The sequence below is a fragment of the Leucopleurus acutus genome (assembly GCF_964270905.1).
Source record: "Leucopleurus acutus genome assembly, chromosome: 4".
Taxonomy (NCBI): Eukaryota; Metazoa; Chordata; class Mammalia; order Artiodactyla; family Delphinidae; genus Leucopleurus; species Leucopleurus acutus.
The window spans coordinates 117,264,223-117,289,769 of record NC_139146.1 but is presented as its reverse complement, the minus strand read 5'-3'; the positions used below and the strand labels follow the sequence as shown (position 1 = coordinate 117,289,769).

The 25,547-nt window shown below is 36.6% G+C and overlaps 1 protein-coding gene across 2 annotated transcripts in view; it reads right to left on the bottom strand.

Moving 5' to 3' along the window:
- Positions 1 to 1,211: 1,211 nt before the first annotated feature.
- The window catches only part of COPS4 (COP9 signalosome subunit 4), a 36,972-nt gene continuing 12,636 nt past the window's right edge, over positions 1,212 to 25,547 (bottom strand). The window contains exons 5-10 of one of the 2 annotated variants that reach the window (XM_082837820.1): positions 20,615 to 20,768; positions 20,304 to 20,454; positions 13,404 to 13,574; positions 8,756 to 8,871; positions 6,488 to 6,572; positions 1,212 to 1,701 (exon numbers count right to left, since the gene is read on the bottom strand). In XM_082837820.1, coding sequence (XP_082693946.1) covers positions 1,568 to 1,701; positions 6,488 to 6,572; positions 8,756 to 8,871; positions 13,404 to 13,574; positions 20,304 to 20,454; positions 20,615 to 20,768 — 811 coding nt within the window. In that variant the 3' untranslated portion in view covers positions 1,212 to 1,567. The remainder of the gene's footprint in view (positions 1,702 to 6,487; positions 6,573 to 8,755; positions 8,872 to 13,403; positions 13,575 to 20,303; positions 20,455 to 20,614; positions 20,769 to 25,547) is intronic. The other variant, XM_082837821.1, reaches the window with a different exon arrangement.

Here is a 25,547-nt window from a genome sequence, read left to right as displayed (position 1 = left end):
TGATATAAGAAGGCTAAAGGGGGCTGAGATTGTCTAACTTGCTTTTCCTTAGGTGAGATAAGGCTCTGGTAGAGTAATTTCCTTCAGAGGGCAGGACTTTGTCATGGAAAATGATATGGGTGTATTTCAAAATAGTTATCTTCTCCTCCCCTGAAACACAAGGGGATCCCTGATCTTAATCATGAGAACTTGGTGGGGTTCCTGGGGATAAATCCTATAAAGTGTGGAGGTTCTCCTAAGAGTGGGGTTTTTAACTGTCAAGCCAGTTAGCATCCAGTAACTTGTCAAAGTTACCATTTCACTGTTCATATCAGTTACTGGCCCAAGCAGGTCTGCTCCTGGTAAGCTGATCTCTAATGTGATTCTATCTGGCTGTTTCTCCAGTTTGGGAGTGGTGGTTTGCCCTATGACCTCAATTCTCCTTCAGATCTAATAAAAGGCATTGATTTTTCTGCCTGTTCAGCCTTTTTCTTATGATTCCATTTTCTCCATCCTCTCTTAGCATATCAACTATATTTTTTAAAATTTTATAGTTCTGAAATTTCAATCTGTCTGCTTACATTATCCATCTGTCCTTGCATGTTGTGGGATATGTCTTGCTGTGAGGATGGAGTGATGACTTCAGCTCCTTATATGCTGGAGCTGAAACTGGTAATTGCCTACAAACTCTTTTATTTTTTATTATTTTTATTTATTTATTTTTTTTGTGGTACGTGGGCCTCTCACGGTTGTGGCCTCTCCTGTTGCGGAGCACAGGCTCCGGACGCGCAGGCTCAGCGGCCATGGCTCACGGGCCCAGCCTCTTCGCGGCATGTGGGATCCTCCCAGACCAGGGCACGAACCTGCATCCCCTGCATCGGCAGACGGACTCTCAACCACTGCTCCACCAAGGAAGCTCCCAAACTCTTTTTTAAAAGTTCTTCCCTGTTTTCACTATAAAGCAAGGCTGAAATAATCCTGAGGAGTCTTCCCTGATCTCTCTCTGCTAAGTGAAAAGCTCCTGCCTATGTACTCTAGTACTTGGTACAACTACAAGTATTTCATATATTGACTCTTAGCTCTGTGACTCTGTGAATGCCTGGAGAACAGGCTTTTTGGCTTATCTTTGCATTTCTTGCATATGGTATAAATAAGTGTCTGCTTAATTGAAAGGAAAACGGAACAAAACACTGTTCACTAATTAAAAACAAAGTACTACTTTTATTTGGCTCACTTCTCCATTTATTAGATAACCACATGTGGAGAGGCACAAAGCACTTAAGTTTTACATAACTACAAAGTTATCACAAATCCCAAACTTTTTAGCCACAGATACTTCACTTACTCTGTTTAAAGAAAAAGCTTTCAAAACATCTGAGTTAGCCTGATACAGAGACCCTGAATAAATGGGAACTACATATTTTTAAATGCTTGTACTTCCTGCTCTAATAATGTCTTCTTTAAATTGAATCCAGCATAAAAGGGATTGAAATATGTAAGGTCATGATGCAAATGCTTTTGAGAGATAGTGAAATTAATCTGTACAACATGGAAAAAGATGTAATGTGCACAGAAGGTCTGCAAGGATTCACTGAGCCATCTGGGCTTCCATGGCTTGTGCTGTCCATTCTGGTGCTGTCTGACTGATTTTCTCCAAAAGGTTATTCACTTGGAAACAAAGCGATTGGATCTGTTTGTCCCATGTTGGCAGGGCTTCTCGTGCTAAAGAAAAAAGGAATAATGTACAAAGTTGAAATTACTCCTTTGCAGCCACAGTGAATGTTGAGTTAGAAGATAAATACAGTAACATTGATTTTTAAAAGTTTACTCCAAAAATCTTAGTTAATGAAATTAAGCTAATTAAAAAATAGTTAAGAAAAGTACCCCAATCACTGGTACAAAGTATAAACAAAACAAAACAAAAAACACAAAATAAAACCAAACCACCTCAACTGCAGCAGTCAGACAGACAACTTCACTGAGGCCACCTGTTCCCTCACCAATGTCTACTGCTTCGTAAGACACTGCCACCAATTGGGGAAAGTGAAACTTGAAAACACTACGATCAGTGAAAGAAGCTAAAAGGTCACATATTGTATGGTTTCATTCATATCAAATATCCAGAACAGGTAAATCCATAGAGACAGAATAGAAATTGGTTGCCAGGGGTTGGGGAGAGAGGTATGAGGAGCAATTGCTTAAGGGGCATGGGATTTCCTTTTGGGAAGATGAAAATGTTCTGGAACTAGGTAGAGATGGTGGTTGCATAACACTGTAAACATACTAAATGTTACTGAATTTTTCACTTTTAAATGATTAATTTCATGTTATGTGAACTTCAACTCAATTAAAAAATAGTAGTGGAGGAATAGGTATTCCTTTATTAACAGTAAAATTTACTATAAATTTATTACCTAATATTGTTACAGATCAATGGAACCAAATAGAGTACAGAAATAGATCCGAACATATATGTGGAACCTAATATACGCCAAAGATCAGAAAGGATATTTTATTTAATAAAAGATATTTGCATAATTGGCAATCCATCTTAAAAAAAATAACTAGACCATGCCTTAAAATTATACACAAAAATGAACTGCAGACAGATTAAATTTCTAAATATAAAACAATAAATAAAATATTAGAAGAAATTTTAGGAAAATATTAATTTTATCCCAAAATGAGGGAGACTTTCTTTTTTTTTAACATCTTTATTGGAGTATAATTGCTTTACAATGGTGTGTTAGTTTCTGCTTTATAACAAAGTGAATCAGCTATACATATATCCCCATATCCCCTCCCTCTTGCGTCTCCCTCCCACCCTCCCTATCCCACCCCTCTAGGTGGGAGGGAGACTTTCCTAATCAATACAGAAAACACAAAAGCCATAAAATTAAAAATGGACATATTTGGCTGCAAAAGAGCTTTTAAATGTGTTTATGGCATGCATTGCGTTACAGAAACACAACTGACAGAGAAAAATATCTGTAACAGATAGGAAAGGTGTGGAGGGGGAATGAAGGAAACAGACAAGAAAAACTAACATGAATTCACAGAAAAGGAAATACTAATGGCCAATACATGGAAAGATATTAAACTTCACTAGTGCCAAGGAAATGCACAATAAAACAATAACATAGTATTTTCCCCTCAACAATTGGCAAAAGATAAAAAGAAGAAGAATATCCAGATCTTAAAGATTCATTCTCTCATATTGGTGGAAGTGTAAATGGCTACACCTTTCTGGAAAGCAAACTGGCAGTAGCTATTAAGAATCAAAATATGTATATCCTCTGATGCAAAGTATGCAACTTCTGAGACTCTGTTCTATAGAACTAAGTGTCCCAGTATATAAAGATACGCACAAGGAAACCACCTGAATGTCCATCAACAGGTGAATAGTTGAACTCCACGAAATACTATGCAGCTATTAAAACAAATAAATTAGATTTATATCTAGTGACTTGCAAATATATTCACGGTACCTTAACTTAAAAAAAAACAAAACCACTTTGGGACTTCCCTGGTGGTCCAGTGGCTAAGACTCTGAGCTTCCACTGCAGGGGGCATGGGCTAGATCCCTGGTCGGGGAAGTTCCACGTGCCAAGCAGTGTGGCCAAAAAACCCCCCAAACAAACAAACAAACAAAAAACACTTCATAGAACACTATGTACTTTAAAGTATAATGCCACTTTAAAAAATCTCTACATGTTTTTACTTATCTATATAAGCATGTAGAAAGGCACACGAGACTTTAGACTGACATTAGTTATACCAGGCAGCTGGGATCAGAAGAATGCAGGTGAAAGTGGAAAGACATTATGGACTCTTCCTTTATTCATCCTTGTAATGTTTTACTTCTTATTATGAGCAGATTTACCATTGTAGTTTTTAAATCTAAGAAAATTAGAAAGTAAAATATCCCATATTCTATCAAGTTGGTATACGTTAATTTAAATTGTGTTTACTTTGTGACGCCTCTGCTATACTCTTCATCATACACTGTGTTTGCTCATTCAATAATTATTTATTTCCCACTTACAACGTGCAGGGCACTGGAAAAGATGTTGGATATACCATGGAGAACAAGAGACACTTAATATCTATCACTAGGAAGCTGAGCTTGGTTAACAGAAACAGACATTTAGACAAATTCAGAAATTCAGGGTGACAAGCATGTATGACTTAAAGCCATACCTAACCTGGGAAGTCAGGAAAATCATTATTGATTAACATTGTTCAAACTAAGACATGGGGACAAACAGAAGATGGCTGGAGAGGCTGCTTATGGAGAGGGATGACTATTTTGGAATGTTTCAAGTGGGAAAGAATTTACAATGCTGGAAAAAACAAAAAGTCCTGTGAGCTGGACTGGAAAGAGAAAACCATAAAGGATCATGCAGGACCTTTTGGAGACTGTAGCATCTTACTCTACAAGCAATGGGGAAGCCATTCATCAGCATGTCAAGGAAGAGAGTCACATTTAATAATTTGGTTTTTATTTCTTTTTTCTGTTTGTTCACATTTTTAAAAGATCACAATCCCTCTGGCTCTACTAGGGCAACTGGACTAGAAAGGAGCTATTGTAGATGTGAGAAAAAAAGCTAAAAGGCTATTTCTTAAGCCCAGAAGGGGTTTCAGGGGTTCAGAACAGGCTGGTGACAGTAAGAAATGAAGAAAAGTACATGGATTCCAGATACACTACAAGGTAAAATTCGAAGGATTCTGGGCAGTGAAGAAGAGAAGGGGTCAAGGATAAGGAATGCTGGAGAAAGCGAACAGTGTAGTTTCTGGCTGGCTGGCTGTTTTGGGAGGCAGGCAGTGGAGGAGATAGTGAATTCAGTTCTGGGTATATTCATTCTGAGAAGCCCACGAAGCAATCAGGTGGGAAACACCTATTAATCAATTAGAGCCGCTGAACCTGGGACTCAGAAGGGAGATTTACACTAGAAATCTAAGCGCTGTCTGCATAGAGATGGTAACTGAATCAATGGGAATAGGTGAGATTACCTAGGGTAACAGTAGAGGAGAAAAAGGCTGAGGAGTATGTCCCAAGCAACCCCAATATTTAAATTTAAAGCACTATAGAATCTACAAAGACAACTGGGAAGAATACCTGGAGAAATAGGAGGAAAAACAGGAGAACAGGGTGAAGGAGATGACAGAAGTCAAGAAGGGGCAGGGGCACTCAAAAAGGAGTGAGTGATCAACCCTATTCAATATGTGGAAAAGTCAGGATGAAGCCTGAAAGATAAAAGGATTTTTGTTAAAATGGAAGAGACCTGACCATGTTTAAATATTGATAAAAAGAAGCCAACAGAGAAGAAAAGGATGAAAATAGACAAAATAATTGCTAAGCTCAGGTTCCTAAAAAAGATTTCTTTTGGAGCAGGGAGTGGCAGAGTTCAGAGAAGGGATCCAAAGTACAAGAGGAAGAACTGGAGAGACAGATAGAAACCATCTCCCATAAAACACGGAAGAAGAAAAAGACAGAATTAGATCTATATTGAACAGAGAGTGAAGGAGGAGAAAAGTCAGAGGTTTAGGAAAATGAAATTTGAAATAGTCATTGCAGAGTAGGGAAAAAGTGGACTAGAGAAAAGTATCAAGAATCCCAGGCAGCGTCGAGAATTCAGGACCTTGAATTTTGCAGCGGTATCAATCTGTCTGGTGCTCTGACTCTTCTCCAGCAACGTTAGTTAGTTACTTAAGTACAGGCATGGAAAAGATGGAGAATGGGTTCATTCAAGGTGAAGTTTTGCTGGACAGCAGGAACAAAAAGTTCTCAGGCAAGTGTTCTGGGGCATCTGTAAAAGAAGTAACTGAATCATGAAAATGATTGAAATCCTGATTTCATGATTCACGATGAATCATGAAATCTAAGCTGGATAGGAAGAACAGTAAAGGTTAAAAAAGGGCTGAGCTGACTGAAAGAAAGTGAAAGCCAATAGACCAGAGGCTCCAATGCAGTCAAGGAAGAGGTGAAGTAGAAGTACCTGAGAAAGACCACTAGAAAGGCTGGGAAAAGGTCATGGTCAGAGTGGGATACTTCAAATTAAAACTGTACAAGTGGAATGGTTCTGGGTAAGGTCCAGGGCATAAATGAGGTGGGAAGAAGGGCTGAGGAGGTATTAGACAATGAGAAAGACAAGAGATCTACTTACCTGTCTGTCTTCATCAGTTTAGTGAGCTGCTGAACAGGAAATGCAACTGTCATTTCTACATGCCCAATACACGGTAAGTGGTCAATAAATGTTTGGTGAGTAAATGAGTGAACTAATATAACAATTCCAATTTCAAATTTTTCCACAGCATAGAAAATGCTGCATTAATTAGATTCATGAATATAAGTTCATAAAAATTATTTTAAATTATTTCTTTGGGAAATAAGCTCATTCCAGTAGTAAGATTCTGGGTCAAAGGAAATTGCTCAACATGTTTTAATCACAAATATACAACACTTCACTGCCATTTCTTTATGATATAAACAAGCAAAACTTCTTACTTTCAAAATGAACTATTCCATCAATCTGATCAATAAATCCATTCATACGTCCTTCTGTTATCATTTGCGATGCTATCTTTTCTGCCTGTTTAAAAAAAACAATAAATTCTTAGACACTTTAATTATCATTTCTAGTTATTCACATATTCTCACCAAGAGAACTGAAAGCTCTTGGTTTAGCTACCCGTCACTAAACTTTACGTATGTGTTCATCTGCCATTCATTACAAGAATAAATCCTGTAAATCTGCCTGTTATATCCCCCCAATTCTTTCTGGGTACAATCCATTATTTTAAGTTAATTGGGATCTGTTTTTCTTGTTGTAAGATTTTAAGCAAGAATCTAGCCTTCTAACCAACTTTCTCTCTGCTCAAAATCAAACTAACAATTTTTCCTCTCACTGGGATCCACATCTCAAAAAAATCCCTAGCTTTTCTTATTTTATTTCATTTCAATTTTCACAGTATTTATCACCCCCAAAACTCTCTAAGACAGTAATATTTTTGAAGAAAATATTGAAAGGAGGAATAATGTTCAAATTTAAAAGGGAAACGAAAGGATTTAAAAGACCATTAAAGGGGAGCAAAAGGTCCTCTACCTAATTCCTAAAGAAATACTTCATGTTTACTGTCTGTTTAGTAAGCTGGGTTGTAACAATCATTTTAGTAACTCTGACCATCTTCACAATCAACCCTAAATCACTCTTGAACAGACTGTGACTAGCATTTATTGTTAAAAATATATTCACTTCCCTTAGTCTCAGCAAGGGATCATACGTCAAAGTCTAAGAAGAAAGCACCTTTTAATGGTTACTGAAGCCTTGGTTCCGAAATTGTTCCTCGTCCTTTACTGTGTGTTGAATGTGTACACGTAAAGGAATTGTATTAGAAAATACTAAATTTAAATTTCAGTAACAGATAAAAAGGGGTGTGACCATACCTACATGACTCTAAGCTCTACAAGTTTTGTAGTGAGGTGGATGGACTTGGAGTCTGTCATACAGAGTGAAGTAAGTCAGAAAGAGAAAAACAAATACCGTATGCTAACACATATATATGGAATCTAAAAAAAATTGTTCTGAAGAACCTAGGGGCAGGACAGGAATAATGACGCAGACGTAGAGAATGGACTTGAGGACACAGGGAGGGGGAAGGGTAAGCTGGGACAAAGTGAAAGAGTGGCATGTACATATATACACTACCAAATGTAAAATAGATAGCTAGTGGGAAGCAGCCACATAGCACAGGGAGTTCAGCTCGGTGCTTTGTGACCACCTAGAGGCGTGGGATAGGGAGGGTGGGAGGGAGACGCAAGAGGGAGGAGATATGGGGATATATGTATACATATAGCTGATTCACTTTGTTATACAGCAGAATCTAACACAACAATATAAACCAATTATACTCCAATAAAGATGTTAAAAAAAAAATTCTACAAGTTAGGTAAAAGTAAGGTTGATTGCTTGCTTTTACTGTTACTTAAAATTAAGAGAATGTTTTATAGATGTTACGTGAAATACCCTCTACATACGACCGGTACTTTTTGGGAATTTATACATAGCCAACCAAACGTTACCATGACTAAGAATAAAATTAACTCCCTAATAACTCAGTCAACTTCTTAAGTTAAATCAAGCACAGAAGTTACAATAGAATAGCCTGGAGTATTACCATAGTCATTCTCTCAAAGAGATGAACTTTTTAAACTCTGAGTCAATCTAGGGCAGAAAAAAGAATTAAGGCATAGATCAAATGTTAGTTAAAAATCAGAAACCACTATGAAGTGGATTTAAACAGATACTAAACAAAGATATTCTTATAAAATGGGTATCATAACCTGGAACCCCTTTAAGATTTCCATTCTAGGTCACTTTACCATAAAATACAACTTAAAAAAAAAACCAAATCAAAGACAATTCCATTACAGTACTATTTTGACATTCAAATAATTTATTTCCATTTACCTTAGGCTTTTAATGTATATTTTTGTTGCAACTGCCAATATTTATCAATTACAGTCGTCTCTTGGTATCCATGAGGGATTGGTTCCAGTAGCCCCCATGAATACCAAAATCCACGGATGCTCAAGACCCTTATATAAAATGTAGTAGTACAATGAATACAGTTGGCCCTCCAAAATATTCCTCCAAAATATCCACAAGTTTTGTATCCGCAGATATGGAGGTCCAACTGTATATATTTTATTTTCTCTTTATGTCAATAATTTAGTCTCTTAACTTCCTTTTATGTATTGGAAATAAGAAAATACCTTAGCTGCAGGAATCTCTAAAAGGGCTCCAAGTTCCTCAAAGGTAATATTATTATATAATTTGCTTGCAGACAATAAATTGTGTTCAATAACAGCTCTGTCCAAGATGCTAGAACCTTAAATATAAATAAGAATGTTATAACTTCGAAACTAGTTTTACACTCTTAAAAGATGCATCTTGTTAAAAATTTTCTAGGCATGTACTAACTCATAATCATTGCCTTTATTCTTATCAAAAATGTAAAAGTAACCAAAATCCCTTAATACATTTTGAATAACATGCAGTTAAATACAAATAACATTTAGAAAATGATTGGCAAGTATTTATTAACTAGCTGAACAGAGTTAATCCTCTGGGTTTGGGGTTTTGCTTCCTCGGACTAGCTACCAACTTCACTAACTTTTCTTTTCTTGCTATAAGCACATACTTTTATTAGCAAGCAGCAGCAAAACAATCATGCAAACAATCATGCTGTTTGTAAGCCTGATAAGTCAAAAAATACTGCTCAATGGAAATATCTCTATTCCCCTGGGCACTTCACAAGCACTTTACTCTGAGGCAAACGTGAGAAATGTTTGGAAGGCAGGATCCCTTCATGAGCTATCAGGCATAGGATCCTCCCTTAAGTAAGATAATACAGGGCATGACAAAGTTATGGACCTCAGGCCCCAGCCTGAAGGTGTGGCTCACCCACTTCTTTTTTTTTCCTTTCCAGTTTTATTGAAATATAATTGACATATAACATTGTATTTATTTAAGGTGTACAACATAGTGAGTTGATATATGTATATATTGTGAATTGATTACCACTATAAGTTTAGTTAATTAACATCATCACCTCACACAGTTACAATTTTTTTTCTTGTGACAACTTTTAAGATCTACTTTTTTAGCAACTTTCCAATATAAAGACCTAAATAAACAGGAAAATATGGAAGATTTAATATTGCTAAGATGGCAGTACTCTCCAAATTGATCTACAAATTCAGTGCAATCCCAACTGGCTTCTTTGCAGAAACTCTGACAAGCTGATCTTAAAATCTATATGGAAATTCAAAGGACCCACAGAAGCCAAAACAATTTTGAAAAAGAACAAAGTTGGAAGACTCAAATTTTCTGATTTCAAAACTTACTACAAGGGACTTCTCTGGTGGCACAGTGGTTAAGAATCTGCCTGCCAAAGCAGAGGATGTGGGTTCGATCCCTGGGCCAGGAAGATCCCACCTGCCGCAGAGCAACTAAGCCCGTGTGCCACAACTACTGAGCCTGCGCTCTAGAGCCTGCAAGCCACAATTACTGAGCCCACATGCCACAATTACTGAAGCCTGCGTGCTGCAACTACTGAAGCCTGTGCACCTAGAGCCCATGCTCTGCAACAAGAGAAGCCACCGCAATGAGAGGCCCGCGCACCACAATGAAGAGTAGCCCCCACTCACCGCAACAAGAGAAAGCCCGCGTGCAGCAACGAAGACCCAACGCAGCCAAAACTTAAAAATTAAAAAAAAAAAACCTCACTACAAAGATACAGCAACCAAGACAGTGTGGTACTGGCATGAGGACAGGCATACAGAATAATGGAACAGAATTTAGAGTCCAGAAATAAACTCACATTTACAGTCAACTGATTGTCAACAAAGATGCCAAGGCAATTCAGTGGGGAAATAAGAGTCTTTCCAACAAATGGTGCTGGGACAACTGAATATTCACATGCAAAATAATAAAGTTGGACCCCTACTTTACACCATATACAAAAATTAACTCAAAATGAATCAAAGACCTAAATGTAAGAGCTACAATTATAAAATTTACAGAAGAAAATAGAACAACTTTTCATAACCTTGGATTAGGCAATGGTTTCTTAGATACAACACTGTAAGCACAAGCCACAAAAGAAAAAACATAAATTGGACTTCATCAAAATTAATAACTTTTGTGTTTCAAAAGATACCATCAACAAAGTGAAGAAACAACACACAGAATGGGAGAAAATATTTGCCAATCATTTATCTGATAATAAGATCTAGAATGTATAAAGAATTCTTACAATTCAATAATAAAAGCATAAATAACCCAATTTAAAAGTGGTCAATAAGCATATGAAAAGGTGCTTAACACCATTAGCCCCCAGGGAAATACAAATCAAAACCACAATAAGATACCACATTTCATACCCACTAGGATGACTAAATCAAAAAGACAGATAATATAACAAGTGTGGGAGAAAATATGGAGAAAACGGAACCCTCACACACAGCTGGCAGGAATGTAAAATGGTGCAGCCACTTTGGAAAACAGTCTGGCAGCTCCTTGAAACACTAAATATAGTTACCATATGACCCAGTACTTCCACTCCTAGATACATCCAAGAGAATTAAAAGCTTATGTCCACACAAAAACTTTTACATAAATGTTCACAGCAGTATTATTAATAGCCAAATAGTGAAAATTACCTAAATGTCCACTAACTGATGAAGAAATAAAATGTGGTTAACAGAATGTTATTTGGCAATAAAAGTGAATGAAGTACTGATGCACACTACAACATGGATGAACCTTGAAAACATCACGTTAAGTGAAAGAAGCCAGTCACAAAAGATCATATATTGTATGATTCCATTTATATGAAATGTCCAGAACAGGCAAATCTCTAGAGCAGAAAGTAGACTAGTAGTTACATTGTAAAACTCTGAGAATATACTGAAACCACTGAATTGTAGTAACAACAACAAAACTATGTCTCAAGGTTGCTAGCCTAGGGTTGTAATGACAATAAACAAAGATGTCCAAGAAAGATAAATAAGGAAGGCAATAAAGTCTAAAATGGAAGAGGAAGAAGACAAAATGCCTGTCCTATATATTGATACATAGTCTCCTATGAGAAATTTGAAAATCATTTGCATTCTCTGAGATCCTAGTGAATAGCCCTCATTTGAGAAAAGAATTATCTGATGTTATCTTTTTTTTTTTTCATGGCCAGAATGCTCAAAGTCAAATGTGAAGCTCAACTACATCAATTCTAGAAACTCTTTCTTATTTATCTAGCTTTTGTTTGTCAGATATCTTCTTGCAAAAGAATTTATTTGAAGCTGCTCAGAATACACAGAAGACAAGAAAATTTTAAAGTTAAAAAGAAAAAGAATAACAACAATCAAAACACACACATTACAGGTGGGCTACAAGTTTAATTTTTTAAACTTTCTAGCAGCCCATCAAATTAAGAAAGCTGGGACTTCCCTGGCGGCACAGTGGTTAAGAATCCGCCTGCCAATGCAGGGGACACGGTTGGAGCCCTGGTCCGGGAAGATCCCACATGCCATGGAGCAACTAAGCCCGTGCGCCACAACTACTGAGCCTGTGCTCTAGAGCCTGTGAGCCACAACTACTGAGCCTGCACTCTAGAGCCCACAAGCCACAACTACTGAGCCTGCGCTCTAGAGCCCACAAGCCACAACTACTGAGCCCACATGCCACAACTACTGAAGCCCGTGTGCCTAGAGCCCATGCTCCGCAACAAGAGAAGCCACCGCAATGAGAAGCTCACAAACTGCAACGAAGAGTAGGCCCCGCTCACTGCAACTAGAGAAAGCCCAAGCGCAGCAACGAAGACACAATGCAGCAGAAAATAAAAATAAATACATTTTTTTTAAAAAATTAAGAAAACCAACCAGTTTATCAACTCACAGTGTTTAAATAAGATAAAAATCAATTGCTCCGGAGAATCACAACTAATCCTAAGACTGAAAAGGAATTTTTCTGAGGATCTGCATAAAGAATATCCTATAGAATAAATATCTCCTTTAGACAGAAAGATAATAATCAATTGATTTGTTTCTTAAAGTACAATTAAATAAAAGAAATTCTATAGGTCAATATAATTGCTTCAATAATCTGTAACTCAGGGCAGTAAGACTGGTGAGGTATACACCTTTCAGCCAAATCTTACATAAATAATTCTTTACAGCTAGATTCTCTTCAATATGGGATGACAGTGAATCCAAGGCAATGAGTCTGACAGCTCTGCACGTTTGTCTTGACCTTTTCCATGTTTCTGGTGGCCTACATCTATATTTTTATTATCATGTGTGTTACTGTTATAAGCTACTTTAAAACCTCTGTAGATAAACATACATAAAATAATTGATGTTATGAACAAGCATCTATTACAAAATTCTTTCCCAGCAAAGGCAGTCTGACTTAAGCAAATACCTAGGAAACATGACACCAAGTTCTACTCTTATTGAAAACACTTTCCCCTCAGTAACCTTGGGCAAGCTATTGTGCCAAATTTTGCTCTAAAATAGGACTGGATAATTATGCTCTGTTACAAATTGATGTTTAAGATTAATTAAGGTACTTATCAAATGGTTTGAGTCTTTAAAAAACCAGGCGCTATAAGCCTAGCCTATAATTCTTCTGCTCTTACAGTTTCCAAAAAATGCTTTATTCCATGAAATGCTTTCCAATAGAGCTACTCTTATACTTCAAACTCATATCTGTGTATAATATTCATCTTCAGTCAATACTTCTTTTATCAAGTGTTACATAAAAATATTACAGAAAGATATCAAGATGCTTCAAATTTAACATATGTTCTACTAGTGTGACCTCAATATTTACTACCACATACTTATAAGAAGTAATCATTACCATCAGCTGTAGTTGCTTTCTGGTGAGGCATCAGCATGGCAGCAAATTCTTGAAGTTGATTTCCTCTGATGATCCTATCTAGGTACATTTTCTCGAGGATTCCATAAGCAGCAAGTTGCTGGCACCTTTCATCCTTAAAAAGAGTAGCAAGCATCCGAGAACGCTGCTGTCCTAAGGGGAAGAAAAATGAGCATCACATATTCTCACAATCTGTTTTTTCAATGAAAAGCGATCTTTTTTATGACCCCATTTTTGCCTACTAAAATATGCAGGCTGATTCTCGTTATTTCTGGTAGTTATGTTCTATAAATTTGCTGCCAACACTGTATTAGTGAATACTCAACTCCTGCTCCTAGGGGATATATGGGGTTAGGTTCCATGAGCCTCTGGTCACAACATTTTTGTCAGCTGGTCAATATGTAACCTTGTTTTGTGTATTTCTGTTTAAAGGCACCACATTCAATATGTATTGTTGATTCAGTAACATTGAATTCATGGCTTACACTATAACTCATGCCTGAATTAAGCTTACCTAACTTAACACACATCGTTTCTCCAAAAGGCACATCACAGACTTCCCACACTTAAGTACACAAGATAGTACTTCAGCACTATGCTAGGGGCCATTTTAGACAGCAAAACCACCAACAAAATGCATGAAAATGTGGAGAATGTGGTATTAAATAGACCACAAAAAGGACACTTGTTTATAGTAGGAGAGCTGAAACAAGGTAGAGCATTGCCTTGTTCGATCCCTGCTAGAAACATAAACAGGGAGACTCAAATTTTTTGCTGCTCTGCACATGTCTGCAAATGACTGTGAAAGCATCGTACTTTGAGTACTGATTTGGGGGTGATAAATTTTAGGAAGTAGGCAAAGTCACTAATGTGGAATCTGTGAATAATGAGGATTAACTGTATATTCATTTGTGAAGACTATGATATACAATCATTCCCTCAGTATCCAATGGGGATTGGTTCCAAGACCACCCCCCCAATAAATACCAAAATCTGCAGGTGCAAAAGTCACTTATGTAAAGTGATATTGTTTTTGCATTACCTTCATACATCCTCCCCTATACTGTAGATCATCTCTAGATTATGTATAATACCTAGAGATGATCTATCTATGTAAATGCTATGTAAATCGTTGCTGGCACATGGCAAATTCAAGTTTTCCTTTTGGAACTTCCTAGAATTTTTTTTCCTAAAATATTTTCAATCCACAGTTGGTTGAATCTGCGGATGAGGAACCCCTGGATATGGAGAGCCAACTATATGCCAAAATGTTACACGTGGTTCCAGTTATAGTTGTTATTTTCTTCTTCTTGCTTATCTGTACTTCTACAATGAACATGCATTCTTCCCCTAATAATAAAAAATTTATAAAAGATGAACAAACATTTCTCAGATGGGAAACTTGATTTTCATAGTTTCAATTTATACCTTCAAGGACCTTTAAATGGTGAAAAAATACATGACAACTGATGACATTAAAAACTGAACTAATGGAAATAATATGAACAAACTTTTTCTTTTTAAATTTATTTTTAGCTCTATATACTGAAAGAGCCTAATGACAACGATACCCAGCATCAATGAGCATATCTAGTAACCTGATCTCACTATCCTCATTAAAAGGAACTAGAGATCCTCAAAAAATAGCTGATTTCATGTCTGAAACAGGGAAAATACAAAAGGAGCCTGAAGCATCTTTGTATGCTATTGATACATTTCAGGCAAGTACTCAAAGACTAATGGGGCTGTGTCAAAAAGACATAATTTGGTCATATTTGGGACAAGTTGAGCATCAAAAAGAATAACAACTATAATTTATTGTGACACACTGAATAAATAAAAAAGAGTCAAATATACAAGAATGTTCACAGCAGTACTATTACTAATAGCTAATAAGAAGGCAATAGGATAAACAAATTGTGGTATATTCACATAATGGGATACCACATAACAATGAAAATGAAGAAACTGAATGTAACAATGTGGATAAATTTCATAAAGCTGAGCAAAAGAGGCAAGACAAGAGTATATATACTATATGATTTCATTTATATAAATACAAGAAGCAGGCAAAACTAATATACATTAACAATTGCTCTTGGGGGATAGGGGTTGGGGCCAGTCGTTAGGAGAAAGCAGGACAGAATATTTCAGGGTGCTGGTAATATTTTGTTTCTTGTTCTGGATGTTGATTACGTGATGGTATTCATTTGTGACAATTCATCAAATTGTACACTTCTGATATGTACAGTTTTCTGTGTGTATATTATACACGCAGAAAAATAAGCTAAGAAAAAATCCACAGTGATATTTGGAAAAAAAAAAAAAAGGAGAAAAAAGGAAAGCTCCTGAAGAATACTATCTAATAAATACAGAAGAAAAGAATTAGTAAATCAACATTTTTCATTTTTATTTTATATTACACATATAATGAGTGATCCAGGCAAGGATTATTAATAGATATTAAATTATGGAAAGGAATATGTGAAAGGAATTTGGGGAACAGGATTTTTGTAGTGTCAAAGCAGCACCCCATGAATTATTTACAAAATACACAGAGGACAATGTACCTTTACAATGGAATTTCTACCTTAATCAAATGAACAAACTCAGCATCACTAACAGTGGGACCAACCTGACAGTGTGTGCTCTCTGACGTGATTCAACAGCAAGTACACAGCATCATTATAAGGTATTCTTGCTAGAAAAAAAATAACCTGAATCTAATCTCACCTCTGGCTAACTTCCATTTTACAGGAAATATAGGGGATTAAGGAATAAAAAAACAATATATATATATATCAAAAAATCTAGGATGAAGGACATTTTACCTAACAACTTCAAAGTCAGTATTTTTTCTTTTTTTAAGTGAGGCAACTATACAGTGTTGTATGTCAACTATATCACAATAAAGTTGGCAGGAAAAATAAGGAAACTACTCTAGACTAAAAGAGTCTAAAGACTAAAGAGCCATAATCACCAAATGCCACACATGAAGTTGCTCCTTGTTCAAGGGGAAAAAGGCAGGTATAAAAGATATTCTTGAGCTAACTGGGGCAGTGATAACATGGACCAGCTGCTAAATTCTACAGTGGAATCACTGTTAATTTTTTTAGGGATGATGATGGTATTGCAGTTATGTAGAAAAATGTTCCTGTTCTACAGAGATACATGATGATATATAAAGAGGGAATGTCATGATGACCTACAACTTACTTTAAAATGATACATCAAAAAATATGTGTGTGTGCGCATGAGAGAGAGTGAGAGAGAAAGCAAATATGACAAAAAGCCAGGAAAGTTTAGAAAAAGAGTAATGAAGGGGAAGTAGATCTGCAAGATAATAAAACACTATAAAGCTATAATAATTTGAAGAGCATAGTACAAGTATATTCATAAATAGACAGGCTAATTAACGGAACAGAATACTATGTCCAGAAATCTACTACAGTGTGCTTCAAATCAACAGGGGAAAAAAAGATGGATTATTCAATAAAGAATGCCAGGTCAAATAGCCATTTAGAAAAACAAACAAACACGTTAATTTCCTATCTCATTTCTTACACTAAAATAATTCCAACTGGATTAGGATTTATAGGTAAATTTAAGTAGGTGAAACTAATCTATACTAGTGATTACTCTTGGGGGGCAAGGGTTAGAGATCATGACTAGGAGGAAGCATGAAGGTAAAAAATGAAACCCTGAAGCAGCGATTCTCAAAGGCAGTCCCCATGACCTTTTCAAGGGATCAGTGGTTGACACTAAATTTAGAATAACAAAGACATCCTGTGCCTTCTTCATTGAGTTGACATTTGCACTGCTGGTGCAAAAGCAATGGTGGCAAAGACTACTGGCACCATAGCACAAATCAAGGCAGTGGCATTGGCAACAAACTATATTATGCCACACACTCAACAGTCAAAAGAGAGAGTTTCACTTAAGAATGTCCTAGCAGCAGTAAAAAATTATTTTCATTAAATCTTGACACTTGAGAACATACCTTTTTAATATTTTGTGTGACGAAATGCGAAATGTACTTACAGCACTTTTGCTATAAACCAAAGTATAACGGTTGTCCCAAGGAAACAGTGCAAGCTGAACTAGTCTCTTTTTCATGGAACACATTCACTTAAAATAACAACTGACAAATTATGGTTTCCAGACTTAGGTATTTGGCAGACATTTTCTTAAAAATGAACAAAGTGAGCCTGTTACCACCAATCAACAGCATTTGCTGCCCTTGATAAAATTTGAGTTTTAAAGAAAAAAATTAAAATTTCTGAAAACTTCTATCTGCCACTATGAGGCTGACAACCTTCCAATACTTAAAGGTTTTTCTGATGAGATCAGTGGTAATACATTGGATATTGGATAATAAAGTACATCAATATTTGGAAGCTCTGCATAAATCAGCAAACCAACATTTTCCAAACAACCAATACATGATGGTACAAAATCTTACATGGGTAAAAGATCCATCAACGTTGAAGACAGACCAAGATTTTGACATTACAGAGTGCAAAATGTTCACTGATATGGTTTCAGATGCCACATTCCAATTAACCCATAAGAAACTACACTACTTGTCAAGTTATAGTATCAAAGACGAATACCCACGATTATCTGAAAAAGTCACTAAACATGCCTCCTTTTTCCAACTACATATCTGTGTGAGGCTGGGTTTTCTTCATATACTCCCACCAAAACATATCAAAACAGGCTAAGCACAGAAGTACATTTAAGAATTCAATTTCTGTCTATTAAACTAGACAATGAAAAGACTTGTAAAGTCAAAAGTAAAACAATTCCAATTCTCTAACTTTTTTTGTTTTAGAAAAAACAGCTATTTTATAAAAATGTCGGGAATTCCCTGGCAGTCCAGTGGTTAGGGCTGTGTGCTCCCACTGCCCAGGGCCTGGGCTGGATCCCTGGTCGGACAACTAAGATCCTACAAGCCGTGTGGTGCAACCAAAAAACAAATAAAATTAATTAAAATGTCATTTACGTTTATACCTAAGAGATCTATTATTGTTACTTTTAAATGAATTAATAAATATTTTAAAATTTCTCACTTCAATTTCTAATTCAATAATCAACAGATATACCCTACATAAACAAAAGCTCTCTAGGGTTCTCAATTATTCAGAGTCTAAGGGGGTCCTGAGTCCAGAGGATGTGAAAACTTAAAGTACTGGAAGAAAACATGAAGGAATTTAAAATATGTAATTTCACAATAGAGAAGACCTTTCTAAGCAAGTCAACAAAACCCAGAAACCATAAAAGATTAAAAAATATTTAACTATATAAAAATTTAAAGTTTCTGCATGGCAAAAATTTCATAAACACAGCTAAAAAGGGGACAATAAATTGGGAGAAAAAAACTGTTAATTTCTTATATACATGAAGAGCTTTTATTAAAAAAAAGATAAAAACAAAAAAATGGCTAATGGACATAAACAGATAATTCACTCAAAAGATTGGGTTTTTCAACGACTTTTTTAAACACATGAAAAGATGTCCAAGAGTATTCATGATAAATGAAATGCAAATTAAAACTAGAATGAAATACTATTTTTCTTCTACCAGGTTAGCAAGGACAAAAAGATTTGGTAATGTGTGTGTGAGTAATCAGGTTCACAAAGATATTGTTGTTTAGAAGGTCTAACATTAAAGGGCAACTTATAATTTCTATCAAAATTTTAAATGTATGTACCCTTAGATTCAAGAATTTAACCTATACATATATTCACATATGTGTATAATCACTACAGCATTGTTTATAATTGACTAATTATGATACAGCCAAACAATAGAAAATCAAAAAGAATGAGTTTTATGTAATGACATATGAAGACCACTGTGATGAATATCCACATAAAAAAAGAAAGTTGTAAAAGTGTATTTATCATGCTATCATTTGTGTATAAAAAAGAGGATACACACTTTTATATTCAAGGAAATAAAAGAATCAGTAATAGTTCTTCAGAGTACAAGCAGTCCATTTTATGTACTGCCTTTTCAGTAACAAAAATAAAATAAATAAGATGACTGCTACAAAGAGAATGAAATGTGTAGTCTGAACATGTCATTAGGCTCTCAACTAAACACAGTTCAAAAATAGACATTCTGGGCTTCCCTGGTGGCGCAGTGGTTGAGAGTCCGCCTACTGATGCAGGGGACACGGGTTCGTGCCCCGGTCCGGGAAGATTCCACATGCCGCGAAGCGGCTGGGCCCGTGAGCCATGGCCGCTGAGCCTGCGCGTCCGGAGCCTGTGCTCCACAACGGGAGAGGCCACAACAGTGAGAGGCCCGAGTACCACAAAAAAAAATAGACATTCTAAAATGATTTAGAAAAGCAAGCCATGGCTTAGAATTATCAGCATTTCCTCTCAATGCCCTTTCCTGCTTTATAAGTTGAATGATTTACATGTTACAGTTTAGTAAAAAAGAATACAGAATAGTTTATTATTTATATTTATGGAAGAAAAAGATAAGCACCAGGTCTAAAACTGAGGCTTGAATATAAAAAAAAAACAAACCCCAAAGCAGTACATTATCACAGCACTCATTTCTAGATTTTAATTTTCATTTCCCTTTGTCTAATTCTCAATTTAATATCCGTTTTTTCAGTGATATTTTAGGAGCACTAAACTTCAGATTACCTCTTAACTACTCCTAATACCTGATAGGCTGATAAATGCATATTTTAAAATGTCTTAAGTTAGCAATGCGCTGTTTTTAACTGTTTAAATTTATCATAATTTTATTAACAAGACATCCTCTTAAAGAATAGCTCCTTGCTAAATCCTCAAATAGTAATGAACCTGAAATTATTAAGCAAAGATAACTTACTGTTCATTAAAGTGTAAATGACATATTTACCTGCTGATGCTAAGATGGTACAGTGCAGAGCATGTTTTAAGGCCTCTAGTCTTTCACTTTCGTGCACTATTGTCTTGTAAGAGAGCTCGTTGTACCTTTGTGCAGCTTCAATGAATTTTCTTCTATAATCAAGAACACGTGCATAGCAGACCTATAAGAGGGAAAATGTTTCAATTAGGGAGAAAAATTAAAAATAAAAAGCAAAAGAAAATTTCTATTATATAACAGCGTTTATCAGATATTCTGGAGCACCTTATTACTGAAGGATTCTCCAATACAAAATTAATTTTCCAAATTAGCTTATCTGTTACCTTATAATGTATCTGTAACTGTTCATTGGTTGATTCATTCTGAAGCAATGATGCCCGATTTATGTAAGCCTCTGCCTGGACTGGATCATCATCCTCCAGATATAGCCTAGCAATCTTCAGGTATGTCTCCAGTTTATAATCTACATTGTACTGTCTAGGGTATAACAGAAAGACACAGAATAACTAAATATTTCATCAAGAAAATTTTGGGAGTAGTAGGAAATACATTATTTTTTCCTTATATATATTCTGTTAATATAAGGGAATCATACTTTTATTGCAGTATATTACGTAGACAAGCTAAAACATATTTCCAGAATAAGATTTATTGAATTTTTATTATTTTTATCATTGTTCATGTTTTATTTTAGCTTCTTCTAATCCTCAGATAATCTCACAAATCAAAGATCTTAAAAAAAAAAAAAAAAGCTCAGTTCAGGGACATATCATATACTACCAGGGAAACTATGAACATGTACAACCATCCTGGAAAACAATTTGGCAGTATGCTCGCCAAACATCCTTTGAATGCTTTAAAAATGCATATCCTCTTTACCTACTGTATTTTACCTCTAAAAAATAAATCCTTAAAAAAAAATCATGGTTGTACAGACATATATATGTACAGAATATTCATTTGTAAAGTTATTCATAAATATCCGTAATAAAAAAAATGGAAATCACCCATAATCATATTTGTGGTAATCAATTAAGTTGTGGTACATAAAGATGGTAGATGCTATACAGTTATTATAATAATTACTTCTGATAATAGTCATAAGTTTTTGCTAAGTGAAAAAATTGGATAAAACAGTACATAAAACACCATCCAAATGTATTTCTATACATGCATATCAAGATAGTAATAGCAATTATCTCTGAGAATACAGGTGGTTTTCATTTTTCTTCTTTATCCCAATAGTCACATTTTATGCAAAAAAATGTATAACTGAAGACCTAACATAATTCAAAACTCACATAATTCAAGATTAATCCTCACAGAAAAATTAATTCTATTTACCAGTAAAAGTGGAGCCACCATTTGGCAAGAACAGAGTTTACAATTGACTTGGCCCAGCTTTGAAATTAATTCTGCAAAAATTTTTATATCGAGCTTCCCTGGTGGCACAGTGGTTGAGAGTCCACCTGCCGATAAAGGGGACACGGGTTCATGCCCCGGTCCGGGAGGATCCCGCATGCCGCGGAGCGGCTGGGCTCGTGGGCCATGGCTGCTGGGCCTGCACGTCCGGAGCTTGTGCTCCGTAGCAGGAGAGGCCACGGCAGTGAGAGGCCCACGTACAGAAAAAAAAAAAAAAAAAATTTTATATCAATTCAAAATTTTCCGTAAGTCATATATTATTATTTTTTATTATATTATTTCCATTCACAACTCATATTTACATAAACTGCTATAAATAGCACCATATTTTTTGCATTTCCATATTTTATGCCAAGATATCTATTATGTCCATTATTTTCAGAATCAGAGTGAATCATTTTTTAAAGAAACAGGCTCTCAATAATTTACCCAAATCACTTTAACTTGTTTAGAAAAACCACTGAATTTTCAGTTCTTGGTATCCTCACAGATAATGTTATAGTACTCTCAAAATGATAATTACCACCACTGCAAAGAACAATATCTATTTTATATTTACATCAACTACCAATGAAAATACATCATTTGCTCTGTGCTAGGGAGAAACTGTTCCAGACAGAATAAGACCAAAGCAATTAAGAAAGCCTCCAGCCTTTTCAAACTATCCAAGAAAAAACCCAAATTAGGGCTTCCCTGGTGGCGCAGTGGTTGAGAGTCTGCCTGCCGATGCAGGGGACACGGGTTCGTGCCCCGGTCCGGGAGGATCCCACATGCCGCGGAGCGGCTGGGCCCGTGAGCCATGGCCGCTGAGCCTGCGCGTCCGGAGCCTGTGCTCTGCAACGGGAGAGGCCACAACAGTGAGAGGCCCGCGTACCGCAAAAAAAAAAAAAAACAAAAAAACAAAAAAAAAAACCCAAATTAACAAGAGGCCTTAGAAAACAAAATTCAACATCTGCGTATGAATGAAGGCTTTTTAATATACTGATTGCTTTTTCAACGGGCATCACTAACAATTTCATAAATGCACAAAAGGCAAGATGCCTGAAGTAGTGTTTGACTTATGATCACAAATATTAATGAAGACAAAAAAAGAATCCCTTATTCACCTGGTAAAAGAGTAGAGAAGTAACTGAAAATATTTTTTGTCATTCAGTTGGTATTTTTATACTTGCCAACTGAAAGAGGAAGTGTGTTTAATAATACAACCAAGAGTTTCACACCTTTCAACCTTCTATACAATATACTTTGGAGGAATGTTTCATAAAGAACTATAAATATTTTTTAAAATACATATCAAAGGTAAGACTGGCTGGATAACAGTCATCTTAATTTTTTCTAATTGTTTCTCCATCTCATTTTCTCTAGTATCTCAAACCTAACAATCCATTGAACCCATTGTGACTCCAAACCACTGATCCTACTACAGTTATTGTATTTTTCCCCTTAAAGGCCTCACTTCCTCCTTACCTGGCTTAATTCCTATGGTCAATCATTTCCATCACTGAATTGCACGTGCGCTCGTCTCCCTTGCCCCTCTCATGCTGTCATACTGGTTGGGCGAAATCATAATGCTGGTTAAACCTAATAGTTCATCTACTCCTTTCCTGCAACCATGTAGCCGAACTCTGATGAAGAAAAACACCCAACCAATCTGACTGATCCCATTTTAGTGACTACGACCTTTAAATGAGCCTTAATGCTGTACACCGTCTCACTCTCCCAGAGAATTTTTTTTGATATTCTTATATCTCCTCAACCTCACAACTCTCACCCCCATCCACACTTCAGCTGATGACTCTGATTCCAACTTCACTAAGAGTATTGAAACAATCAAAGAAAACAGTACTTGCACAAACTCCATCACCACATTACTAATATCTGCACCCATATACTCTGTGTTCCTGGCTGTTACCATAGATCACTGGGACTATTCTGCCCACCAGGGAACAATCTGCAATGTTTACAGACATTTTTTTCTTTTTTCGGTATGCGGGCCTCTCACTGTTGTGGCCTCTCCCATTGCGGAGCACAGGCTCCGGATGCACAGGTTCAGCGGCCATGGCTCACGGGCCCAGCCGCTCCACGGCATGTGGGATCTTCCCGGACCGGGGCACGAACCCGTGTCCCCTGCATCGGCAGGTGGACTCTCAATCACTGCGCCACCAGGGAAGCCCTACAGACATTTTTGATTGTCACAACTAGGCATAGTGGTGTCACTGGCATCTAGTGAGTAGAGGCCACTGATGCTGCTAAACATCTGCAATACACAGGACAGCCTCCAGGACAAAGAATTATCCGATCTAAAATGCCAAGAGTGCCCAGGCTGAGAAACTCTGCCACAAATGAACTGTCCATGCTCCAATCTGAAGCCTATCCCTCCACTGGATTCCTTCCCCTCTAGTCTACTCCTGCAAGAATCCTCTTCACTACTCCCCTATGTCAAATTTTTGCTTTCCACTGAATCATAAAAGAAAAAATAATCTCAGCCTAACCTCTGCTGTCATCTTCTACCCTACTTCTCTGCTCCGTTTTATGAAAACTTCCCCAAGAGCTGCCCATGCCCACCATCTCCAATTCTTCTCTTCCCATTCTTTTTTAAACAGCTCCAATCAGGCTTTCACTCTCACCATTTCAGCAAAACAGCTTTTGCCAAGGTCACCAATGACCTCCACGTTACTACCTTTTACGGTTCACCTTCAACTCCTCATCTTACTTGACCATCAACACCATGTTGATCCCTTGCTCCTTCTTGATACATTTTCCTCATTTGGCTTCTGAGATATCACACTCCACATTCTTCTGGTTTTCCTCTTACCTCAATGGACAATCCTCACTTGCTGTATCTTCCTCCTGCCCCTGACCTCTTAATGTCAGAGTGCTCAGTACTCAGTGCTCTTCTCTACCTATATGCCCTCCCTTGGAGATCTCGTCCAATCTAAAGGCTTTAAGTTCCATTTATATATCAATGACTCCCAAATGTACATCTCTAGTCCAGACCTCTCTCCTAAACTCCAGACTAATATATTCAACTCCCTACTAGATATTTCCACTTGGTTATCACATGTCCAAAACAGAACTCTTGATCTTCCCTCAAAATCTATTCTTTACCACTCAGTAGATGGCAACTTTATTTTTCCAGTTATTCAGACCGAAACTCAGGGCTTATCTTGGCTCTTTTTCTTGTACTCCATGTCCAAGTTGTCGAGAAACCCTTAGCTTTACCTTAAAAACACATCAAGGGTCCAACATTTCTCACAATCTCCATCTCACCTGCAGTAGCTCATAAGCCTCTTAACTAATGTCCCTACTTCTATCATCGCATGTCTACAGTTTACTCTCAACTCGGTAGTTAGAATGATCTAACATGATCAGATCATGTCAGTCCTCTGTACAAAATCCTCCAATGGCTCCCCACTGTTTTACTTAGAAAAAAAGCCAAAGGCCTTACAATGGCTTACAAGACCCCATGTAATCTGGTACCCAATACTCTCTGATCTCACCCTCTATCACACTCCCCTTTGCTCACTCCACCCACAGTGGTCTCCCTGCTCTTCTTAAAACACTCCAAGCATGTTCCAGTCTTAGGGCCTTTGCACTAGCCATCCTCTCTAAGAGGATCTACTGATAACTCTTCCCTCAGGCAGCTCATAGCTACTCTGTTACCTCCTTCAAGTGTTTGAAAAGGTGATATCAGGACTACCCTACCACTCTAATCACCCTATTTAATAATACATCCTGTCCCCACTTTGCCCCTTTTCCCCATAGCACTTATCACCTTCTAAAATAGTACAAGTTTTACTTATTTATTTATTAAATTGTTCATTATCTGTTTCC